This window comes from Pezoporus flaviventris, unplaced genomic scaffold, assembly GCF_033815535.1.
Source record: "Pezoporus flaviventris isolate CSIRO_AGI_PZ_B2104156 unplaced genomic scaffold, CSIRO_AGI_Pfla_v1 ptg000002l, whole genome shotgun sequence".
Taxonomy (NCBI): domain Eukaryota; kingdom Metazoa; phylum Chordata; class Aves; order Psittaciformes; family Psittacidae; genus Pezoporus; species Pezoporus flaviventris.
In genome coordinates, this window is record NW_026892550.1 from 6,128,322 (window position 1) to 6,151,387 (window position 23,066).

General features: G+C 39.6%; 2 protein-coding genes across 10 annotated transcripts in view; one reads left to right on the top strand and one right to left on the bottom strand.

Annotated features, from left to right (window-relative positions):
• The window catches only part of ZFYVE28 (zinc finger FYVE-type containing 28), a 147,719-nt gene extending 146,506 nt beyond the window's left edge, over positions 1–1,213 (bottom strand). For all 4 annotated transcript variants that reach the window (XM_061467446.1, XM_061467437.1, XM_061467428.1 and 1 more), the window contains exon 1: positions 1,010–1,213. In XM_061467446.1, the coding sequence (XP_061323430.1) occupies positions 1,010–1,048 (39 nt within the window). In that variant the 5' untranslated portion in view covers positions 1,049–1,213. The remainder of the gene's footprint in view (positions 1–1,009) is intronic.
• A 455-nt stretch (positions 1,214–1,668) lies between these two features.
• The window catches only part of CFAP99 (cilia and flagella associated protein 99), a 53,945-nt gene continuing 32,547 nt past the window's right edge, over positions 1,669–23,066 (top strand). For 2 of the 6 annotated variants that reach the window (XR_009745918.1, XM_061467455.1), the window contains exons 1-5: positions 1,669–1,983; positions 4,704–4,831; positions 13,078–13,222; positions 16,061–16,155; positions 21,127–21,239. Coding sequence is in view for 5 of the 6 variants with exons in the window: in XM_061467455.1 (XP_061323439.1) it covers positions 4,712–4,831; positions 13,078–13,222; positions 16,061–16,155; positions 21,127–21,239 (473 nt within the window). In the remaining variant the exon portion in view is untranslated. Of the gene's footprint in view, positions 1,984–2,047; positions 2,757–4,703; positions 4,832–13,077; positions 13,223–14,381; positions 14,401–14,722; positions 14,806–16,060; positions 16,156–21,126; positions 21,240–23,066 lie in introns of those variants that run through there. The other 4 variants (XM_061467465.1, XM_061467487.1, XM_061467494.1 and 1 more) reach the window with 4 other exon arrangements.

The following is a 23,066-nucleotide window of genomic DNA, read 5'->3' on the forward strand; positions in this document are numbered from 1 at the left end:
CAGTATCACTGCACCTCTTCAGAGAAAACACACCAAAAAAAACACAAAACACCAGCAATACTGGCTGTGATGCAGGAGAATGCACTCTGTGCAGTAGAGGCTTACAAAAGTAAGACTTAAAGCTATTACTTAAAAAACAAGGTGTAATACGTATTAGTAACAGACAGGGACAAAAATGAAATCAAATACTTCATAAAGTGAATAACTGGCTGCTGTAATGCCTGGGCAAAAAAAAAGGGATGCTGTAGATGTTCAAAACGAGCGATGCCCTTGATATACGAGCCGAACGTCACATGTGAGACAAAATCACTCTCCAGACAGTTGTTATTTAACTCGTGCCACAGAATGATAATTTCATTACAAAGCAAGCTATGACTCCTGGGCTCCTTCCAAGAAATTTCAAAGCGAGAAGAAAAGGGCGGAAAACACGCACCCACCGAGCACCATTCAACTACGTATTTAAGTTACGAAGTTCTCAGGTGCAGGCGGGCAGCATTAACAGCAGACCGGGGACACCCGAACCGCCTGTCTCCGGATGCAGACCGCCGGGACAGCCGCCCGCAGTACGGCTGCCGAGACCCGGCCGAGGGAGAAGCTGCCCCGGTGCCCGCCGGCAGCTCGACAGCCGCTCCGGAGGCTCCCGGGTGCCGCCGTGCCCCCCGGGCCGTGCTCTCGCCAGGTCCAGCCCGCACCACGGCACACGCTCTGCTTTGTCATCTCTCCCGCCGCAGCGGGCGAGCGCTCCGCGCACACCGGTACGAGATGCGCGCCCGCCCCGCTGCCTCGCACACCCCCGCGGAGCCGCCACCGGCCGCGGTCAGCACGACCCTGCCAAAGGGAACCGCACCGAGCCCCGCTCCGCGGCTCCCGGCTAAGTGAAGCACCGGCGCCAAACGACCCGCGGCTGCGCGCCGGGTCCGCGCTTCGGCATCCCGACCAAACGGGGCGAGGGTGATCCCGGCTGAGGCAGCGCCGGGCAGCGATCGCCCGGCGACTCCTCACAACTTACCTTGGGTTTGTAGAGCCACTTTCGGAACCTGTTCATCATCCCCGCCGCCGCTGCCACCCCGCCGCCGCCTGCCGCTTCCACGGGGGCTACCGGCTCCCCGCCCGCGCCGCTCGGGGGACCGGAGCTAAGCCCTGCCTCTCTGCCGGGAGGGAGAGCTCGCACGGGTCGCAGCAGCCGCGCCAGCAGCCACCGCCGCTCCCGCTCCAGCCGGTGCGGGGCGCGCGCTCCCTCAGCGCAGACAGCGGCCGCCGGCCCCGCGCGCTGCGCGCCCCGCTGACAGCCCCCAAAACATTGCGCGGCCGGCAGCGGCGCTCCCCCCACCCCTCCCACTCCGCGCATGCGCGGCACCAGGCCCACGCTCGGCCTCCCCGCGGCCTGCTCGAGCCCGCCACCAATCGGATGGCGGCCAGGGGGAGGACCCCTGGTGGACTCGCCCCGCCCACTCGCTGCTCATTTGCGTAACAGGAGAAAGGGGGTGAGGAGACTACGTGTCCCAGCGTGCCCCGCTGCGCAGCTGGAGGCGTCGCGCAGCGCGCCTTGCCGTGGGGCATGCCGGGATTCGTAGTCTTCTCCCCCAGCTGCTCTGAGCGAGGTCGCTTCGGGACAGGAAGCCTCTGCTGCTGACAGCCGGCCCAGCCGAGCTCCTAACCACGGGCTGAGCGCTCCACAGCTGCTCCTGAGCGCAAAACGCGAGGAGGCGAGTAACGAATTGCCTGGCAACGGCGGCAAACAACCGCAGCCATCTTTCTTCCCGGCCGCGTAGTTCTTTGGCCCCGGTCGTGCCGTCCTGCGACACTGAAGTGGGCGCGCGGGAAAACTACAGCTCCCAGAAGCCCTGGTGTCCCTTCGCAACAGCGCCGGGCCGGTCCGCGCCGCGCCGCCCGCCGCCGCAGCGGGGTCTCTGCGGCTGGACGGTCCGCGCCGCCGCTGAGAGAGGGGCGACGGGGCCCGGTGGGGCTGGCGGGGGCAGCCAGGTACGGGGTCGCGAAGCGCCGGGCTGAAGGGCAGCGGCTCGCTCGAGGGTTACCTCAGGCGGCTGTAGCAGGCTGTGGGACCTCGAAACAAGGATGGGTGAAACGGGTGATGTGTGAAAGTGTCAGAAGCCCCGGGCAGGCTTTTCACTCGTTTATTGTGTGTTTATAAATACAACAGAAAAGGTCAACCGGGCCTGTGTCGGTCTTTGCTCCCAGAGCTCTCATTAACTGCTGTGATTTCGGGCAGGCAGCCAGCCTTGGTGTCCTTTGGCTTACCGATCTCTTAAATATAATACACTATTTGCAGAGCGTTTTGCACAATTAATATTTAATTGCAAAGTTCCACGAGATACCAGCTAAATACTGTGTCGAGTAAAATATTTGCAGTAGGTATGCAAAACCTACTTTGACATGCATGCAAATTAAAAATAAACTTAAGATCCAGGCTGTAGCTCCTCAGGGTGAATGTTTTCCATCTGATGCTTTACTGCCCTACGGGAGGAATCTGCTGAAAAGAGGACCTGTGCCCGGAACTGCTCCTTGCTACGCTCAGGTGACAGTCAGCGATGCAGCAGAGTAGACCAGAATGACAGGAGGCAGCCACTGGGACAGTTGTACCTGTGCTCAGTGGCTCTTTTTCTGGCACATAGCTGGGTGAAATCCCCGTTCCATTTTGAGCAGTAGCGTCTTGATCTGACTGAATTTTGCAGGGAGGCTTAGTTCTTTTTAAGCACAGCTTTCATGAGAGGAAAGGCAATCACAGTGTTTGTAGGGTAGGAGCACAGGAGCCAGTGTAAAATCTGAAAGCATCAGGTCATTGAAACCAATCCCTGCAATTATGGGCAAGCTCATCCTACGCAATTGCTTGCAAAATATCTCCAAGCTCCATTGTAAGATAAGCCTAAGTTGAGGTCTTACCTCCTGTCAGTGAAATCCTACATCTGATAATAGAAGAAATTTTCTACCTTTTTGGATAGTATAAATGATAATGTATAGTATAAATATCATTTTTATACATAGAAATGAGAATATTCCTCTAAATGTCTGTGTGGAAATAAGGGTGCATGTCATAACACACAGCATTTTATTCCCAATATGTATGTTTTAAAACACTGATTATAATAATAGCAGTTTGTTTAAATACAATCACAAGTGAGGTTCTTTTTATTGAGAACCCCATATGTTCAGAGTTCTCAAGGTATTACCATATGACTTAGTTTTCATATTCCAGTTTTATGGATGGGTTTAATGATTAATGAGGGGAGGGGTGAATATCAGCATTTACAGAGCATGAGAGCTCAAACTTATTTCTACTATGCCTTAAGAAGAAATGTTTGTCAGTGGCAGAGCTGCTGGAGCTTGAATTATGATTCAGCCTGAATGAGTACAGAGGTATATCTCTCTCCCTTACCCAAAATCCCTAGTGCGTGTAAGAATTTTGACAGGTACAGAGAAACAGATCATGATTCTCAGAGGAGTGGAAGGATGGTGATTCCCCCTGTGACAGAGATGTGGTAGCACTTCTGGTTTTTATTTCCATCCCTTGGCATGATCCAGCCCTGTTTTGCTGGACTTTTTATTTTAATTAGACATTTTGTCTTGATCATACCGGGTAACTAAATGTCTGTATCAAACATAATCAGACAAACTTTTTTTTCAGCACATTGAGGTTAATAACTAAAACTGCTATTAAGACAGTTGTTATTGAGTATGATAGTGCTGGAAGGCAGAGTACAAAAACACTATCTGGAAATGTTATATCCTTTTAAAACAAGAAATGGATTCTCTTTACCACAGTGGGAATGAATCATCTTGATCAAGCATTCTTTTCTAACATCAAAATATGATGATATATAAAATGGGAGAACGATTTTCAAAAATATATTTTTATTTTCATCATGGAAAACTACTTCTGTGCTCATTTTTTCCCATTGCTAAACCAGTTTAATGAGTTTCAGCCCTGGTTGTTATTGTCATTGGTCTTTCATACACATGTGCATGTATATGAACAAATGCATTGTAGTTCTTGTCATAGGAACATTAAAATCAAGGTAGCCAGTTCTGCAAACTCTCATGCATACAAGTAAGACATCATTTGATATAGATGTAATCCAGTCATTTCACAAACAAAGCACCAAGCAGGAAAGGTACCCAACTGCTGGGGCTTCAACAACCTTGACAGTGGCCTAGACTACTGATGTGTTGTGATTGCTGCCCAGCTGGCTGACCAACACTGTTTGTTTGCTTCTTTATAATCCCTCTCTATTCCTATTCCTTTGCTGTTCTGGAAAATCAGGCTGCTAATAACAACATGTGATAAGATTTAAGCTTAACTTTTGCTTTCAGTTGCATCTCATTTGGAAGAGTAAGGTATTGAGTAAGACCTTTATAGCACACATGAGAAAAATCATGTTTTTCTTATTAACTTTAATTATATTTCATCAATAACCTGATTCAGAAACCATTTTAGGTACCCTCCTAAAGATCATTTCGAGACACTTGCAGAATAAGAAACACGTAATTATGTCTACTATTTTATTGATGTTTGCACTGTATTCTCATTTCTCCAGTTAGCTGCTCCACATAACCGTGATTTTGAAAGCTTGACCTAAATGTTCTCTTCTACATTACTGCAGTATATCTTCTCTATGAGCCTATCAACATACATTATGCTACAACTGAAGGAAGCATGAAAAATTAATGATTTGCTATATTTATAGGATTCTCCATGGTGAAGATGGTCAGCCATGGAAAACATATTGCAATAATAATCCAACAGCTTGACAAATTTAACCCTGAAATTCAGAGCATGGAGGATTTCTTGAATGAATCAGCTAAACTGTTGAAGGTATATTAAGTTTCACTTCATCTTACGTAACATACTTTAGTTTACTATGTGATTTTAAATATAAAGGTATCTGTTTCCTAACATGTTGTGGTAACTTCCATTGATTTCTCTTACAAATCTCTTATGGTTATCACCAGAAAACAAGAAAGTAAAGATCAAAAGGGTCGAAAAACTGCTTGGGTAGCAATAAAAAGAAGGGAAAGCAACAGCAGTCTCAAATGGATCTGACAGTGATTGGTACAGAAAGTTTCTCATCCACTTTGGACTAAGGACCAAGCTGTTTTATAGTTTCTTATCTCAGGTTTCTATCAGCACTACCCATTTTTATGTATGAATGCAGTTCAGAAGCTGGCTCAACAGATCAGGTATTCTTGCTTTGAGGACATGAGTGACCATCAGAAGAGTGGATAGAACACAAGTGACAGTAAATCAACCAGCTGATTTTAATCTAATACTGCATGTAACCAAACCAAGATTTGCCAATATGCAGCTATACTGGCTGAAGCAGTTCCCATCTTTTCCTAACTGTAGCCTCTTCCTGTCTCTGTGTCCTCAGTGCCGCCCTGACTTGGGCTGGTACTGCTACTGCATTGAATTTGCTTTAGAAAATCATTAAGGGAAGACAGTAATATTACTTAGATTGCTATTGCCTGTGCATGCCATGTATTATCAAACTACATTGGTGGAACTCTGATTCTACTCTGCCACGTAGCTCCAGTGCTCACTTCCACTTCTGGCAATAAGGTCTAAAATTCTGCTGTTCCAGTTAGATAGTCTTTTACATTTATTTTGCATATATATAAATGACTACAAGAATACAAAAGTATGGAGGTGTGATGTGAAAATCAGAGGCTGAGCCACATTTCTTGGGTCCTTACTTTCTTAAACAGTTTCCACTCAGGCCTCTAGTGGCAGCTGCCCTCTTGTCTTGTAGTACTGCATAACTGTGCATTCATAAGCCGAATTACATCAAGAAACTGACCCAGGTTCAAAGTAATATTTTTTCACTAGGCAGACAGCAAGTAAATTCATCTACCTCTGCTGCCAAAATAAATATTTATAAAAAATTAGTATTCATAACATTGTTCTTCTCAGCCCAGGAAAGGTGATACAAAGACAAAAGAAGCAGTAACTCTATTAGAGAAACATGAATGATAAGTTTCATAATAAACCCTTCCAAAAGGGGGAGGGCAGGAAAGATAGCTGATAACCAAAGGTAATGCAGAAATCTTTCTCTGGGATATCTTCGGCTCATTTAGTACGTAATATTTTTGCTGTGAATTTATCCAAGAATGTAAAAAATAAGTTCTATGTTTATCTAAAATTCAGCTTTGTTTCAGTACCAAATGGGTGATTATAATTCATCATGGAAAATTCACTTAATTTCTTTCTTTTCTGTTTCATAATAGGCATATGATCCTAGAAATATTGTAGCACAATTTCCAGGCTTGGCCACTGAACAACGTGCCATTATTAACAGACCCATGAAAAAGCTTCCTCCAGTTTGCATCCTGATTAATGCTATCATTTTAAATCACAGACAAGATTCAAGCCTGTGTGTCTCGTGCTAGCAGCATGACGAATATCAAACCTGGTGTTGTGTGCTACTGACCAGACAAAAATCAGGAGGGTGAGATTCCATGAGCATAAATCTAAATAACTGCAAGACACATCTCTCTTAATATTTATTTACCTACTCAGGTATTCAGTACATCGGACTTGTCTTTTCTACAAGTTACCATCCTGTCTTCTACCAGACTTTTCTAATTAATTACTTAATTAGTTTTACATCTCCCAAAAGTATAATCAGATCCCAGTCGTTATCAACACTGTACGTTTCATTCATATTATATATCTTCATTTTATTTGGATGTTTTAAAGTCTTTATAACCTTCTAATACGATATTTTACATCATGAAAAGAATTTCTATTGGTTGTTCTCAGTGAACAATCAGACTTGTTCTTCTTCCAGAAAGAAAATACACTTTGACTTGTAATTCAGTTATTTACAATCTTCATGTTTATTGTATTGTAAATTATTATGTTTCCAACATAATATTGGACTTGGTTTCAGTGCAAATATTTTCAATAAGAACATAGGTTCGTTAGTAATATGATACGTTACTCCCACTTGCAACAAACCTTCACCTTAAATCATGAAGAATCATCTTATGTTCTTGAAGCCTCCTAAAAACAAACAATAAGTGCAAATAAATGCTTTTGCTTCTGTGTTGTGGCCTTATTGCTATTAAAACAGAATTCAGTGTGAATTATCCTGAACAACACATTAACTTAAAATAATTATTTTAGTCTCTCAGTTCTTTAAATTATTAGTATTCCCATTCAAATTCACATCTCTATTTCTGTTCTTCATTTAAATATCCAGACAGCTTCTCCTTGTTTATCTTCCTAAATGTATTTTCCGACTCCTTTCATCAGACTAATGCCCTACAGATAATATCCTCATTCTTGTGCACTAAATGTCATTCTTTCTATTAAATATTCTTCAATTAAATGAATCAAAAATTATTCATATCCAGAGTGATCCTCCATCCAGCATATACTGTACATCAGGATACGTTTCATCTGACCATTTATAGAAATGGACTGCATCCATTGTACCTAACTGAGGCATCCCAGGCATTTTTTCTTCCTTGTGACTGTTAGAACCAAGCTTTTGCTATGATGAGGCAGATCTTAACACTGAATTTACCAAGCAATGTTTGTGCCTTTCTCTATGCAAATAACTCACTTTATTTTCAGTGGAATCATTTGTTTCAATTAGAGTTGCAGGATCAGACCCATCACATTGACCTTTATATATCCCATCTACTGAAAAGCTTCCTTCTGTAAAATCAGAACTGCCACCCCAAATTCACTGCTTTCCTCCTTTATCCTTCTCATGTTGATAGCGAGATGGACCTATTTATGAGTTTTCCATTTTGCAAGAACATGGTGTAATTTGGCATAGTTCTCTCTAGCTTTCATTTGTGTTGGTTCAGCTGTGTGCCTCACACATGCCCACTCAACTGTGAATAAAATCCCCAAATGTCGAAAGTCAGAGATTTAGTTTTAAATCTGAAAATACTCCAATGCAAGATTATTTTGATACATGTGTTGAAAAAATCCTATGAAATTATACAAGTCTAATTTGTATTATTAGTTACTGACATAAATGCAGATCAGAATCTTTCTAAGGAAAAGATGGAGTCTGATTTTTCTGCAGTGTCCCACTCATGATTTCATATTAAGTACAAGGGAAAATAACATTAACTGCACCTCTTCAAGATGGTCCACATTATCACATGAAGATGAAAATACTAGTTTGTGACTACAACATGGACCATGAATAGCAGAAGCAGGACATTTTCCTACACATACCCTAAGATCCCAGGCTTTTTTCCTCTATGGAAATTACTGGAAACATTTTCACTGACTTCAGAGGGAAGGAGGACATGGTTCTGGCAACTGATTCAAAAGTCAGTGAAGTCAATAGCAGTATTTTCTTTCATTTCCACAGCATTTTGATTAGGCCCTTGGAGAGGACTAACACTGATATCTAAATTACTATAAATTAATCAGACTGCATCTGCAAATGTACATATTCTGCCCAGCAGTAGACAAGCTAAGTACATACTATTACTCAGTTCTCTTGGGAAGTGGAAGCTATTTTATCTTTTCATTAATATTATCTTCTTTCTAAAATGTTTGTTTCACTTAAAACTACATCCTTATCCTGAGAAGTCTCAAAGAAGGCATGGCTGATGTTCCTTTCCTTCTCTCCAGACACAAGAGCTTTTCCTTCTCTGCTTACCCATCCTTTTCTGATCTCTGACCCTTAAATAGGTCCTGTTGTAACCATTCTTATTACCACACACCCATGGTGGCAAAGTCTGCTTTTTGCAGATACTTCCCCGTTTAATTCATGCTACACACTGAAAATTGTTTGTGTACAATGTCCTATGCTTAAGCTTTCTTACACAGTCTTTTCTCTCCTTGAAGAAACCTGACTGGTTCCCAGTTACAGCTGTGTTGGGGAGCAAGGAAAATATGTCCATGGAAGTGGGCTAAGGGCATTAGGGATTTCAAAAAAGGCGAGATAATGCCAATCAGCACATATTCAGGCAAGAGTCACTTTTTTTTTTTACAGGATCATTAAGGATAATTTCAGGCAAGATCATTTTTTTACACCTTGGAAATCGAAAAAAAAAGCTGAAATTTAATGCTATTGAGAGAACACTGTCAGATATTTGTATGGGAATAACATTGTGATTGCATATAACTAATTATATCCAATGCAGTCATTGGTCAACAGAATAATATATAGGCTTCTAAGCACTAAAAATATAGAACCATCCAGTATTCATGCACAATAAACTTACAATGCTTTATGCTTACTATGCTTTAAACAACAAAACAATAAGCTGTAGTATTAGAGATAAAAAAAGTTGTTTCCTGAGCACAGCATAGGCATATTTTTCAAGATCTATTTTGCCTTCTGATAAATTTCAGTATTTGATGCAACAGGAGGTGATGTTTGCTGCACGCATTACTTTCACCTCCGAATTGTCTGGTCTTCCCCATGCCGAAGGACTCACACAACATACTTATAAACATAACTAACTGCTAGTTGTTTCAGAGAAATACATGAGGTAAAGTATACTTTAAAAGGGAAGAAGATGGTCTGATGGGCAGAACAAAGGCTCACAAATTAGCATTTATTAATTGTTGTTGACACTATTGACTTTGTGTGTCACCTGGGGCAAATCTCTTATCTGCCCATATTCAATGTTCCTGCATTTACAAAATAATATTAGCCAAGGGGAATCTCATTAAACACAATTAATGCTAGTTTTGACAGCCTCATACAAAAGGTGCTATAAATCTGTCATAATACTGTCCTGTTTCAGGATCATTTGACCCACTGACATAAAATGCAACATAAGGCCACACAGAAAGAATGCACTTAGGAACTGGTGCTAGAAATTATACCTACTCAGTGTATTACTTTCCCAAAGCAATATGATTTCAGATGATACACAGATAAATTGTAAATATCTTTGAGGAAATTTGTTCAGGACATATGCACTTCCCATGCAGAGAGTATCCTAAATGTTTTAAAGCACTGTTTATTGAGCCACTAGATTATAAAAAGGTCTTAACCAACAACTGGTTCACCTTTGAGATTTCTTATCCAAGTTTCACCATGCCCAGTCTTGTTTAGTTTATGATGAGTTCTGATGAGATCACTTCTTTAGATGACACAGCAGCAGGCTGCTTAACTATTCTCAATTTATATATAGAGAGCAACTTAACACTTAGTACCATTTGTAGTTGAAAGCAGACCTAATTGGTAATATTTAGTGACTAGACTTTTTGGCTTGAGGTCCACAAAATTATCAATCAGTACTGATGCTGGGGGCACAGTTGTGCCCAGGCTGCACCTTCTGTCACCTTGTTGCTTAGCTCAAGCCCATGTAGTGGATGGATATGTACTTTCTTACTTGAGGAGTAGGCAAGAGTAAGCACTTATTTCTGCATTTGTCCTAACAACTAACTTCTGACTTGTTAACTCAGAATGCTAAAAGTACTCTACTAGTGTAGAGTAAATGAAAATATGCAATTGAATTTTTATAACATAGTCTCTACTGTGTAGGAGATATGATTTGGGCACTGTTGTCATCTTGTTACCTGTTCGTCTACTTCCTATTATCTCTCAAAAGTACATTTGAAAAGCACTCATTTGTTGTCACACTTTCCACATGTACAATATATCAAAGTAATCAGAAGGTGAATTCAAAGATTATAGTCAAATAAAGAAAAAAATTTATATTCTAGCTTTCTAGTGGAGGTAGTTGTGAGAGTTGTTCTGCTTGTTTCCAGCTGTCTTGTCCAGTTTTACTATGGGCTTTCTGTTTATTATCAGAGCTACTGTTGTCTGCAGATGGATCTATTAATGAACAATGGCATTTGTTCAAGGGGACCCATCATTTTAGACTCAAAATGTCACAATCCTACTTCTACTGGAACTACTTCATCCTCTCTCACTTTGCTGTTCAGGTATTTAGGTTTTCTTTTGCCTTTTGTGGTGAATTTTCAGATATCTCAGATATCAAATTCAGGATATATATTTGAACATTTAGTGGGGGGGTAGATTTCTGGATTTTCTCTGCCAGTTTTATGGAAGAACTTTCATGAATCTTCATCCAGAAGAGATATATTTGGGATGGACTGTGTGCCTCACAAGAATCCTCAGTGCTTAGCAAGATGGACGCCATGCTTCCCGTCAAATTCATTTTCTTGTGTATTTTCAGATATATTCAGTCTCTTTCCTCTCCCCTTCCATTTGTGTCCATCCTACATCTAAGTCCTTCTGTATCTCCTCTTTTCCCCTGCTTTCCTTTTTCTCTGTGCTCCTTCTTTGCCACCTCACTAAAGTTGGCTATATTTCCCAAATGCATTACCGTTTATCATGTCAGCCACAACCTGTTGGTTCTTCTCTCTCAAGTCCTGATTAAGAATGTAGGTGATTCTCAGCATAAGAGACTGAGTGCTTATTCACACTCAGTCTTTAATGCTGCTCAGCAGACTTTGTGATGCTTCCGTGTCTCCATGTAATGATTAGTTTGGTTACACGCTTGTTTCTTCTTACCCAACATAGCTGGGCTACAGAATATATTGAAAGTCATATCTGATTGCTTCAGTTACAGAAATAGAACTTTTCTGTCATTTTAACTATCATGAGCCACAAACTGAGCTTGATTCTGTATATGTGTCATTAGTAATATTGTCTATTACTGTTCTGCTCTAGAGAAAGTCAGATGTATTAGTGTAACCCCAATGGCAACAAAGGAATTATAAGGATATATGTAGGTCTAATTTTACCTGCCTACATGTGTGTGCATATATAAATATTTTTGGATATGGTGACAATTATATGAAGGCACTATTTTTTTTCCTAGTGATGATGTACAAATTGGACGGAATGAAGCCTGGCTTTTGAGCAGGAGTAGTGAAAAAGAATTATGCTTGCTCTGAATGACAACCCACAAAAATGCACTTGGAATGCTTCTGCATCATTTTTTTCATTTGAAAATTACAACTGTCATTTTAAAGTATTGCCTTGTTTTGTCTGAGTCTCAAAGCCCTTTGTAGTGTCACATACCAGAAAGCTCATATAGTTCCTTCCAGCAGCCTCTAATACTACCTTTAAACTAGAAATGAATCAAATTAGCAAAATAAAGCAATCAGGATGCTAGCAGATAGCCCACTAGGCAAGGAGAACCTCTCGTCTGGTATATTATGGCAGTTCGGTTGTTCCCACATCTAAGAGCTGTGGGAGAGATCATGCATCAAATGTGCACTACATGTTTTTCTTGTTGGCTTCTTGACTAATGTTCTTATGTCAAAGATTCATTATTGTTTGTCATTTTGTCCTAGTGTGGCTGCCCTTTTCAATTCATGTAATAACAAACTGTTCTGGGCCTCAGATTTTATTGCAGTCTTTAAAGGTGGTTCATACTGGAAGTTTATCTCATGTAGTAACAGATATCCCATAGATTATTTATCATGACTGAAACTCTGTGAAGTTCAGAGCATTCCAGCTTTTTAAAGGGGTTATGAGGTAGGTTCCAATGGTGTGCCATGAATCTGACCCTCCATTTTTCTGTTCTCTTGTGGTATTGCATGATCATGAGTGATGGATCAGAAACAGCCGGCATTAACAAGAATCCTGGCACTCACAGGTTTAGTTTATATCAGTTGTGTTCTCCAATATTAGGTTACAGTAGCAGTTAAGAGTCTTTTCCATAATTCCCATCCAGCTTCTCCCTTCAATTTAATCTCCCCAAGGAGCACAGATTTCACCGAGAAAGAACAGGTTTCCCACTGGAAAAGCAGACTCTTAAGTGAACCTTCTCATACTGTTAACTAAGTTAATAATTTCTCATAGCTCAGAGACTGCAGATTTTCTTTGCATTAACTGTTGACATTCACACATCAAGACCTTTTAACTAAATGCATGTGTCAGCAGAGAAACTGAAAGTTTAACATTGGAGAAGGTTACATTTTACTTGACAAGGGCTATTAATTTCTTAGGACTGCCCATACTTGATAGTATTCAAAGTACATCAGCCCTACCAAAGGCACTGCTCTTCATTATTCAGGTTTTCCAATTACTTCAAAATGGTTGTACTTCTTTTTCTTTCCAGAATACATTAATCATTATTAATTTTGTATCTCTATAGACTCTTAACGTGACAGAACAAGAATTTGTGTTGGATACACTAGCTGGATGCATAAAATATAAATCCTTATTGGATGTAGTAGTCAATGCCTTTTTTGTTCGGGATGGGAGATACTGCCTGATTGCTGAGCGTAACCTCTATATAGGTAAGCGGTGTTTTACAATACTGAATGTATTTACCACAAAACTTTAGAAAACATTGTTTTACTAGTGTATTTCTTAATATTATATTACATTGGAAGCACTGTCATTGTGCCCTGGGCAGTATGCAGTACAGGGCTTTTTCCAGTGGTCTTATGATATAAAGCCTAAATCCTTAAATTCTTATATAGCCTGGAGTCTCACAGGTCTTAAGTGGAATTTCACCTACAAAAATTCTGCAGAATATGCCCGCAGACCAGGTAACATGCAAATGGAAAATAACATCAAAGGCTGGAAGAAGTATTTTGGAAGCTTAACCATCACTTTAAAAAATGTTCTTTAGTGATTTCCCTTTATTCTCTTCTATGCAACCTGCTACCTCTGCCATTCAGAGATGAAGCTTTATAGTAAAGCCTGACTGCTGAGGAACACAGCATGTCTCCTAATATGAAGATTCAACTATCCCCATACATACATGGGTTTCTTCATTACTGACCATCACAATGACTTAAGTAGACTTGGGTCTGTCTCAATGAGTGAGGTCAATTATTTTCCTTTTATTAGTTATTTGGTTAGAATCAGTTACAATACAACTATATCTGATAGTGTGAGCTAGCTAATCAAAGTGGTTACTACTCCTCAAGTTATTTCAGGCATTGGGAAGTACATTAAAAAGTAATTTAAGAAATATTTTTATTTATGCATTTAGTACAGATATAATGAAGTCGATTTATTAAGTCCCTAAATAAGTTGGAATCACAAATTGCACTAGGTTCTCTAAGTCAAAAGTGTTCTGAAGCTTTGTGGGTACTTTGAAAAACCCAGTCAATTTAATACAAAGTGGTTGAAAAATACAGAAAAAACACCCGTATCTAATACATCAACTTCTTTATCTTTGAAAAGCTACTAACTTTTTATGCCAATTCTGGTTGCTTCTGTCACAATATGGAATGTTATAGAAATCTAAATCAAATAACAAATTAAAGGAAACATAAACTGTCAAGGCTTAAATTAATAGTATATTGAGTTTATTCTAAATGATAATGATTCATTGTCTCCATTTCTCCAGAGCCATGTTTTTCAGTGTCTGGGGCACATAAATTATATCTTTAAGCTGAGTGTTGCTATAATTGGATTGTCAGGACTGGTCCACTCAAAAGCCTCCATTAATCATAGGCAGAGGGTAGGCCCCCAGAAAATTTTCCTTTATCAACAAGTTGAGAGTCTAAGGTCATTGGCTTACATTTTTTTAAGCTGCTTGTGATTCCCTTTGCCAAGCTGCATTGACACTTAACCGATCAAAGCTGCTTATAAAGGCTGTTGCTATGTGTTAGCAGATTTGGATTTAATAAAGCTTGTAGTAGATAAATGTATATTCTGCTAAGACTGCTTAAATACGTTGCTATGCTAAAGGACAAGATTGAAGCCTAATGATACACAGACCTGGCTGCAGCACATTGGTCAGAATTTACTGCTTTTATCATTACTGGTTAGTGGCAGCTAAAACGCTGCAGTACAATTGAAGCCTCATTGATCAAAGTGAATATGGTCAAATGAAAGCTGATAGAGGAGCTCATGAGCTTTACAAGTATGCAAAAATCCCCCAGCACTGACTGTGCTTCTTCCTTTCTTCCCCTCTGCATACTTGCCAGTGGGGTTGCAAGAATCAGTTTAAACCCAGTTTAAAACTTGGGTTTGTTCTAATTCAGAATGAAAACAAAGATTACACCACTTTCTGCAAAATGGTCACTTGCAAATAAATACTAGGACATTTTATGTTTAACATTTTTGATATGTGTAATTTTGGCATGTCTAATAAAGTATGATTTTAGAACAGAAGAATAAGAGCTGTATGAAAGCATTAAAAACACAGTATGCTGAAAAATTCACTATCAAAACCTTCTTTCATGTCTCTTGTTCACATTAAATTTTCTAAGAATAAGCTTGCTTGCACCACAAGTTTTGGTTACACTAAGAGCTGTTTCCAACAAAATACTGTCAGAAACTTTTCAGCTACATCTTTCAGGAGCCATTTGACTCCTTTTCGCCTTGCCTTGTTGCCAGAGTAACTCAGAACTTCCCATATGGAATATACAGATACATGCAAGCTAGTACTACTACCCAAAGAAACAAGCTGCCCTCGTTCTCATCCCTATGTCCTATCTTCTCTTGAGTTTGTGTTTAGCAGCCATCCAGTGAACTGATCACGGAAGTGCTTCAGGTTAAATTAGCAATCTGTTCTAACTTGGCTGTGTGGGTGACTGTACTTGCCCAAGAGAAGAAACACCAGGGTGTAAAAGGAGGGAATGGGAACAAGCAATTAGGGCTTGACAGAGCTGCTTGATTTAGGTGAGATGTTGGCATAATAAATGACTCTGAAATCATGACCAGATCTTACCTCCAGCCTAACAGAATTCCAAATGCTGCTATGGTAGATTTGCAAACAGGTATTTTCAGGCATCAAAATCTATGAATGACTTCAGATAACTACAATTGCTTTACATTTTTGTGTAAGTAAGTGGATAGATCCTCAGCCTATAGAATTCCATAGAACTGTGTAGATTTGCACTCACTTGGATCTGAATCACAAAAAAAAGACAACTGATTTTTATATATATATATACATATATATGTTTATATATGCTAATAATGAGCATAGGGTTAACATTATAACTTCATATTACAGTTTCTTACTGACAAACATTATATTGCCCAGTTAGATAAACAGTATTGAAGACTGTTTAAAATTAAGGTAACAGCCTAAATCCCAGTGTATGCTGAGGACAGGGTACAGGTTTATTAGATTTTCCTGCTGCATTTTAAATGTCTGTATCTTTTGATAGTTATTTGTTACCTGGCTACTTTTCAACTAGAAGAGCTCGGTCTCCAGCACTTCAGCAGAACTGTGAAATCTCTGGACACTGCAAAAATGCAAAAGGTAATGAAAGTACAAAACATTTTTTAAATATGGATGAATGATTTCTTCATTAACTTTGATTAATCAGATCACTTTTGTCACGTTTCAGAATAATTTGAGAAGTGAGTTATTTCCTGCTTAAATTTGGCAATTAAATTAGTATTTTATCACAGAAACCTTCAGTTTCTATACTTATGCAGGAACTATCTCATATTCCATCAAGGATCAATTTAAAAAAATATTTTATACAATCTGAGAAGGTAGAATAATCACATTATTTACAGTTCATGTGATTTACAGCTGTCCCTCTCATGTGTATACTTGCTCTTGGCTCTGCTCGCATTCTTTCTTTCACTTCAGGAAGGAGAAGCAGCTTTTTCCATATGCAGTGAATCACAGTTCCTGCTGATTAGTGTTCTTTTTCCCTGAACAACCCACTACCACTTCCATTATCAAGCCTATTGTCCTTCCACCACTTTTTCTCCTTCCCAAAAACACAAGTGCTCATTTGGAGTACCCCCCTTACAACAAATGTGCAGTTGACCAAACCATTGCTGCCAAACAGAAAGCAAGGCAACAAAGGTCTGCCTGCTTTTCCCTCTCTGCAGTCACAAATTTGGGCTTTGTTCCATGACTTTTTTGGTAACTTTCATGAAATTTATAGAAATATAAGTATCTCCAGCTTCTCTTTCTCTTTCCTATCTTAAAAGCTATGCTGTAAAAAGGGGCAGAGGGATAAACCGAGCAGCAATGCTTTCTTATAAGACCTGTTTTCTTAGGAAAATGGGCTAAAAATTAAATTACTGGTGACACAGCATATGTAAACTTTGATCATCCAGATGTTTCAAAGAATAGTCAAAACATGGCATTTGAATAACTCATATGGAATTCAAGGGACAGGCAAATTTTAGTAATTAATACTGAAAAGGCTGAGGTTATCCTTACACTGATTACTCTGAATGTTCATGTGGATGCCGGTGTCTCTTTGATGAGTACGCTTTCTTTATAATATGTGGGGATAGAGTAGGTTAGGTTGTCTGCATAACATTTTTAAAAACACTCTATTCACTTTGTTTTGATGGGTTTACTATGGAATGGTTTTTATTAATTCCATTCAGAGACAAAAATGATACATTTCATTAACTGTTAGAAAGAACAGAGAGGTGGCTGGAAGAATTATCATAATCTGGTAGACAGACAAATCACTCTGTCTAAAATGCTCTCTCAGACCTTTCTTTGGTAAACATCTTAGATACAAGCCACTCGATTGGATGCATCTTGAGCTCATTCAGCTAGCAACATAATTTTCCCAGTTCATGCCAGTTATCTCTTGCTGATGCTGTTCACCTAGCTTTACACGGCTTAAGTGTCAGTGCCCTGACATTCTGTTTTAGATCATTTCTCCTTCCTTGTCTGGAATAACTCTTCTGATAGGGAAGTGCTGCATTGTGCAAGGGTCTGCACCTGCTACCTTTTTTCCTGTAGATGTAACTTTGTTTGCCTAAGTATCTTATCAGATCCTTATCACCATGGTACCTCGCTCTTCTCTTGCATTAGAAGAGGTTCTTTGTCTCCAAAGTGATGCTAGATTATATTAATGCACCTGCAGCAGAAGATTTAGAAGCAGCATTTGGTCCCCCCCAGCAACAGAGACAAAAACAGCAGAAGGCAGATCTGCAGCCTTAGCAACAGAAATTATCAGAAATTTGGGATTCTCCTTCAGGATGCTGACCTGTAGATTTTGCCGGATGACTATTATGTCCCAGTTCAGTTGAGATGCAAAAAAATTATTCACATATATTTACTCAGAATAGATTTACTTTATTTAAAAAATATTTTTTTCTGCACATCACAGGCTGAATGGAATTTTCTTACTCATGCAGATATATCTTACTCAAGTGAGTAGCCTTTAGTTAAATGAAATTGACTTATGTGAGTAGATCTTTTGAAGGCCTGCGTGATGGAATCCATTCAAGTCAAAGTCACAGTGTTTCCCTATGACTGATGCATACATTTTCATTTAGGCGGAATACCCAGGCAGAATAATAATGCTACCTCACTCACACATGTACATCTGCTTGAACAGAAATTCATAAGCTCTCATTCTGCAATATTATGAATACATGCAAAAATCTTTATGGCTGTATAATTACAGAACCATAAGATAAAACCCAATTTTGTAACTTTAGTGTGATTGTTCTTCTAAGAACTTAGCTATGTATTGCTAACTGAAGCCTATATTTCTGTTCTAGTATTCATACGTTAGTCTTTTATCTTTGTTGTAAAACTTAAGGGTTTGTTAAAGAAAATGCACTGTTAAAAAATAAATGCTGAAGTAAAAAGCTTTATGATTTCATAATTGCCTTGTAAAAAATGCAAAATAACCAGTGTTTCCTTTCTAGCATTCAAGAACCTGTTTTGTTCCATTCCATGTTCTGATTGTTTCTAACAGCAGTAAAGTCCTCTCTAAAGAACTTCTGAGATCTGTTAAGGAAAATCACTACATAAGATCTGGGTATTGTAATTGCTATTATGATGAGGTAGGAATAGCAGGACAAGATTAGTAAGAAGTAGGGCAAGATCAGCCACATGGTGGACATAGGTCAAACAGTAGCAGAAGGACCTGAGACTATGCTAGGACACTTTTCTCTACACATTTACCTCAGGATCCTTAAAATAGTGTTGTCTGTTACAATTTCTTCACAGAAAACCCTTCTTAAGAGCTTCTTGCCTTCCTCTGCATTTCTCTGTTGCAGTTGAACGGTACAATCTCACAGGTGGTTGAGCCTGCATAGCTGAAGTTCTAAACTACAATAAGAGGGAAAGAATCAGGAGGTGAAAAGAGAAGTGGACAGAAGCCTCCTTGATTGCATTTGCTACTACAGCAAATAGCTGTGGGTGTATTCTCCAGTGGCTGACCTTCATGGAGAAACAGAACCAGCTGTTTCTTGAAGTTACTTCCTTAACTCCAGAGTCAAAAGCTTGTGTTGTGAATATAAGGACTTCAGCTCTGCAAATTACTGCAGGGATGTAAAGATAATACCAGATGAGGAAACGTCCCATTTTCTGTGTTTATTTGGAAATTTGTACAATCCCACTGTGTGAAAATATGTTAAAAATATTAGCAGGGCAGGCTCAAATTCTTAAAAGCAAGGTATTCATTCAGCCCATCTGTGAAAATGCTTTACAAAGCTGTCTTTAGTTATACACACTTGTCTTACTACAGCCAGAGTACGTTAAAATAGTAAGAATGGGTACAGTTAATTTCTGGTGTAATTCCGCCCCTTCTAGAAGAGAAATTAATCTTAGTTACTATGCTCTGTGAGTTGTGAAACTCTTGAAACATTCAGGACAGAGGAGTAAGCAGAATAATGCTGTTACCAAAATGACTGTCCAGTGCCCTCTCCAAGGAGGCAGATGCTGGTAACATCCAAACAGAAATCTGTGAGTACTTCAAGTTTCATTTTGCTCCTATAAATAAAGCAGTGGCTGCTGATGTTGGGGTTGTCACTTGTGTCACATGTCACCGAAGACAAACCAGAAATACAAGGAATTTTTCCTAGCAACTAGGTTCCCAAAACACAGAAGTTTCTATTGTTAAGCAATGAGATGTGCTGTGGCTTCATGGATCTTATTCTGCCGACATTTGCCATCTGTGATACACATTATCAAAACCAAAATTGTGGACTTCAGCTCAGGCAGACTCTGGTCAGAAGCACAACAGATGAAAATAAGACTAAATTTAAAGGTTAATTCCTTAGAAATGGTCACATCGGGACTACAGGTTTCAAGTAGAAGGCTTCCTACACCTGTTGAACATCTGCAGCAAACACCTTGGGTCAAATCTGAATTGTTTGTAGGTGAATTATTCACAAAGCTCTGAGCCACCTTGGGCCTAGCACCACCTGTGATGTAGGAAGCAACGTGGTGGTACTCCAGAACTAAAAACTCAATATAACAACTTATATGATAAATGGTTTCTGTGGCAACCAACCCAAGGCAGAGCTGAACTAACAAGCTCCACAGTCTCCATTTGTAGCTTCTCAAGTGACTGCACACTGCTTTCCAGCATCTCTCATCATGTCAATATTATTTAGTGTGCTTTTTTTTTCTATTACTGGAGTTCTTTCAACACGATCCTTGCTTGTACTTTCATTTCCAAGAATTTTAATGAAAAAGTTCAAGTTTGGCATTTATACTTCTGCAAATGACACACGCTGAATCTGAGTGCCGTTTTCTAAGAGTTTGTTTCAAAAGGCCATTTGAACTGTTCAAGTTTTAAAGCAAGGCTCTTGACCTTCTGGTGAACTCCAGTGGGAAATGAAAGTTCAAATGTTAATTGCTATTTTTCCAGCATGTAGAGCCCTATAATATGTAAGTTTGCCAAATTTTAGTCTTCTAGTTTAATGGGAATATGCCAGTTCATTATATTTCAATAAAAGAAGAAACCATATCGTACAGCAGTTACAGTGTTCTCAGCAGTTCTGCTTGCCCAGTTCTCAGGGAGCTGAAGGGAATTTAAGTAATACAGGTGCAGTGCCAGGCCTGACATGTTTCTGGGCACCAGGGATCATCTAGCTGTAGATAATCAGGAGTTGATTGTAGGTGTAGTAGACTCTGGAACTCTATTGTATAATTACACTAAAATCAGTGTATTTCAGTAGAAATTAATTTTGAATAAAGCCTTTTGTTTCACAATGTTTGAAGCAAATGAAAGGCATCAACACAACCCCATGTTTTAGCCCCTAGATTTTTTTTAGGCTACTAATAATAGTATCTATTTGTGTTTGACAAAACAGGGCTGAAAGACATGGGGCTATCCTAACAGAACTAAGGAGAACCTACAAATGCTGTGCAGCTGTGATTATAATTACAGGGTAAAATACAGGCAAGCCTTTCAGCAGTGTTTGTAGTAAAAGCAACTATCTTTTTGTAGCCTTACATACACCATACCTTCAGTATCCATGTTTAAAAGAAGCCACTTCTTCTTAGTTTCTTAGATTCTTCTTCAATCCCTTGTATCTGAACACGTGGATAAAAGATGAATGGAGCCGGTTCTACAATTCACTGTATGTAAAGGAGAACTGGATTGATCCACTGCTGAGGTAAGCAGCACTTAAGTAGCTTTTGGCCACCTCAGCTGGGAAAGCTGCCTTTGAAAGCTCAATTTGCTGTTAGTTTCTCCTACTGAAGTCACTCAGAACCCTCCTTGTCTTCCACAGACTATAGTAATCCCTTTTACTTACCCAAAGGCAAGGTTCTGCTATAGAAAAGCCCTTTCAGAGCTGTTGTGCATTTGCTCCTCAGTGCCCCTGGACAGATCAAACATCATACTCTGATTAAAAAAATAAAATAGAAGGTTCAGATTATCATAGAGTTGGACTCATGCCTCATAAATCACTTTAACATCTGTATGATATTAAGCATTTAAAAAATGATGTTTGACTTCCCTGAGTTTGGCTTTGTGCACAGACTTGTTTATGGCAATGGTCATGTAATCCCTTCTGAAAAAATCAGATAAGCAAGTAAACAAGTATTTTAAAATTATTACTTATTTACACAATTGCAGCATCATTTAACAGGTAAATGCTCTGAGGTGCCAGGTGTGTCCCCATATTGGTTAGGTGGTGAGACAGGAGCTGAAATACCTTTGCCAAACTAGAACACTTTCATGTAGAGAAAGTAGCTCTGCAGTAGCTGCAGTAGCTCTGCAGCCTATTGGGTCACTTTTTCACTCTCATTTTTGCCCAGGACAAATGAATTAGGGCTGGCATCGGTACACCAATGTGGCTGCAGTCACTCATCCTCCTCACTGCACTGTAGATTAATCCAGATGATGACAAACACTGTCAGTCAAAAATACACTACAAACAATGTCAGCTGAAAAAGAGTTTGCACCTAGTTCTGTCATATCCAAGTCAGTAGAAAGAATCCTTTCATCCTATGTAGAATATGCCAGATTAGCAAATGTATAGTATGGATTTGGATTTTGATACTCCATATTCCACTGAATTCTGCAGGCACTGCAAGGATAAATCTAAAGTCAGAATATTACTCAGTATATTCCATCACAGTGATCTAATTATAATCTATGCTTACGGTAGTATAAAGATACAAAGAGAGATTTGTAGGTAGACATCTACCCACATATCCACACAGGTTTTATATCTACATATGCAGGCAGGCAGGGGCTTAATCTATTGCTTGTTTCATCAACACCAAGTTTTCTGGAGCTGTCCTTCACTGCCAATTGCCTTCAAAATAATGAACACGTGTTTTGCCTAAACTAGTAAATATAAGTTATACAAGAATGTTGAACGCCATATTTGGTTACCGGATTTGAAACTTCCTTCAGGGGTTGAGGATGCATTGATCAGTTTAATCAGTTTGGTAGCTTAAATTCTTTTAAGTATGTCTTTGTATTCCTCTTTTGAATGTCAATAAGGTTAATATAATTATTTTAGTGGGCTGCATTATTTGCAGAAGTTACTTGCAAGCCTCATCCCATAATGACAGTACGATCGCAGGTAACAGCCACATAATTGAGTTACTGTAGATTTGCATTGTCAGATGCTCTTTAAGTTCTGGTAAAGCTCTGTTGCATATCTAATACTTAAGGACGGAACACATACAAAGGAGGAAAAACTGCCATGAAGCTGTCACCATATGTAGCCCTCTGATAACTTGTGTCTTTGAATTCTGCCCCTTCCTGCCATTCACTGGAAAAAGTCTGAACCTTCATGCAAGCCAAAATCCAACCACACAGAAATCAAAACCATCTTGACTGTCCCACAGGGTTCACTGAAAGTTCATTTGCTAATTCACCAAACTCCTTACATCTTGCTACTTTTTTATTAGAACTGCCTATGTTTTGAGACTGATTTATGTGTGCTCTGTCAGTTGGTAGAAGTGGCAATACTCAGACCACAGTT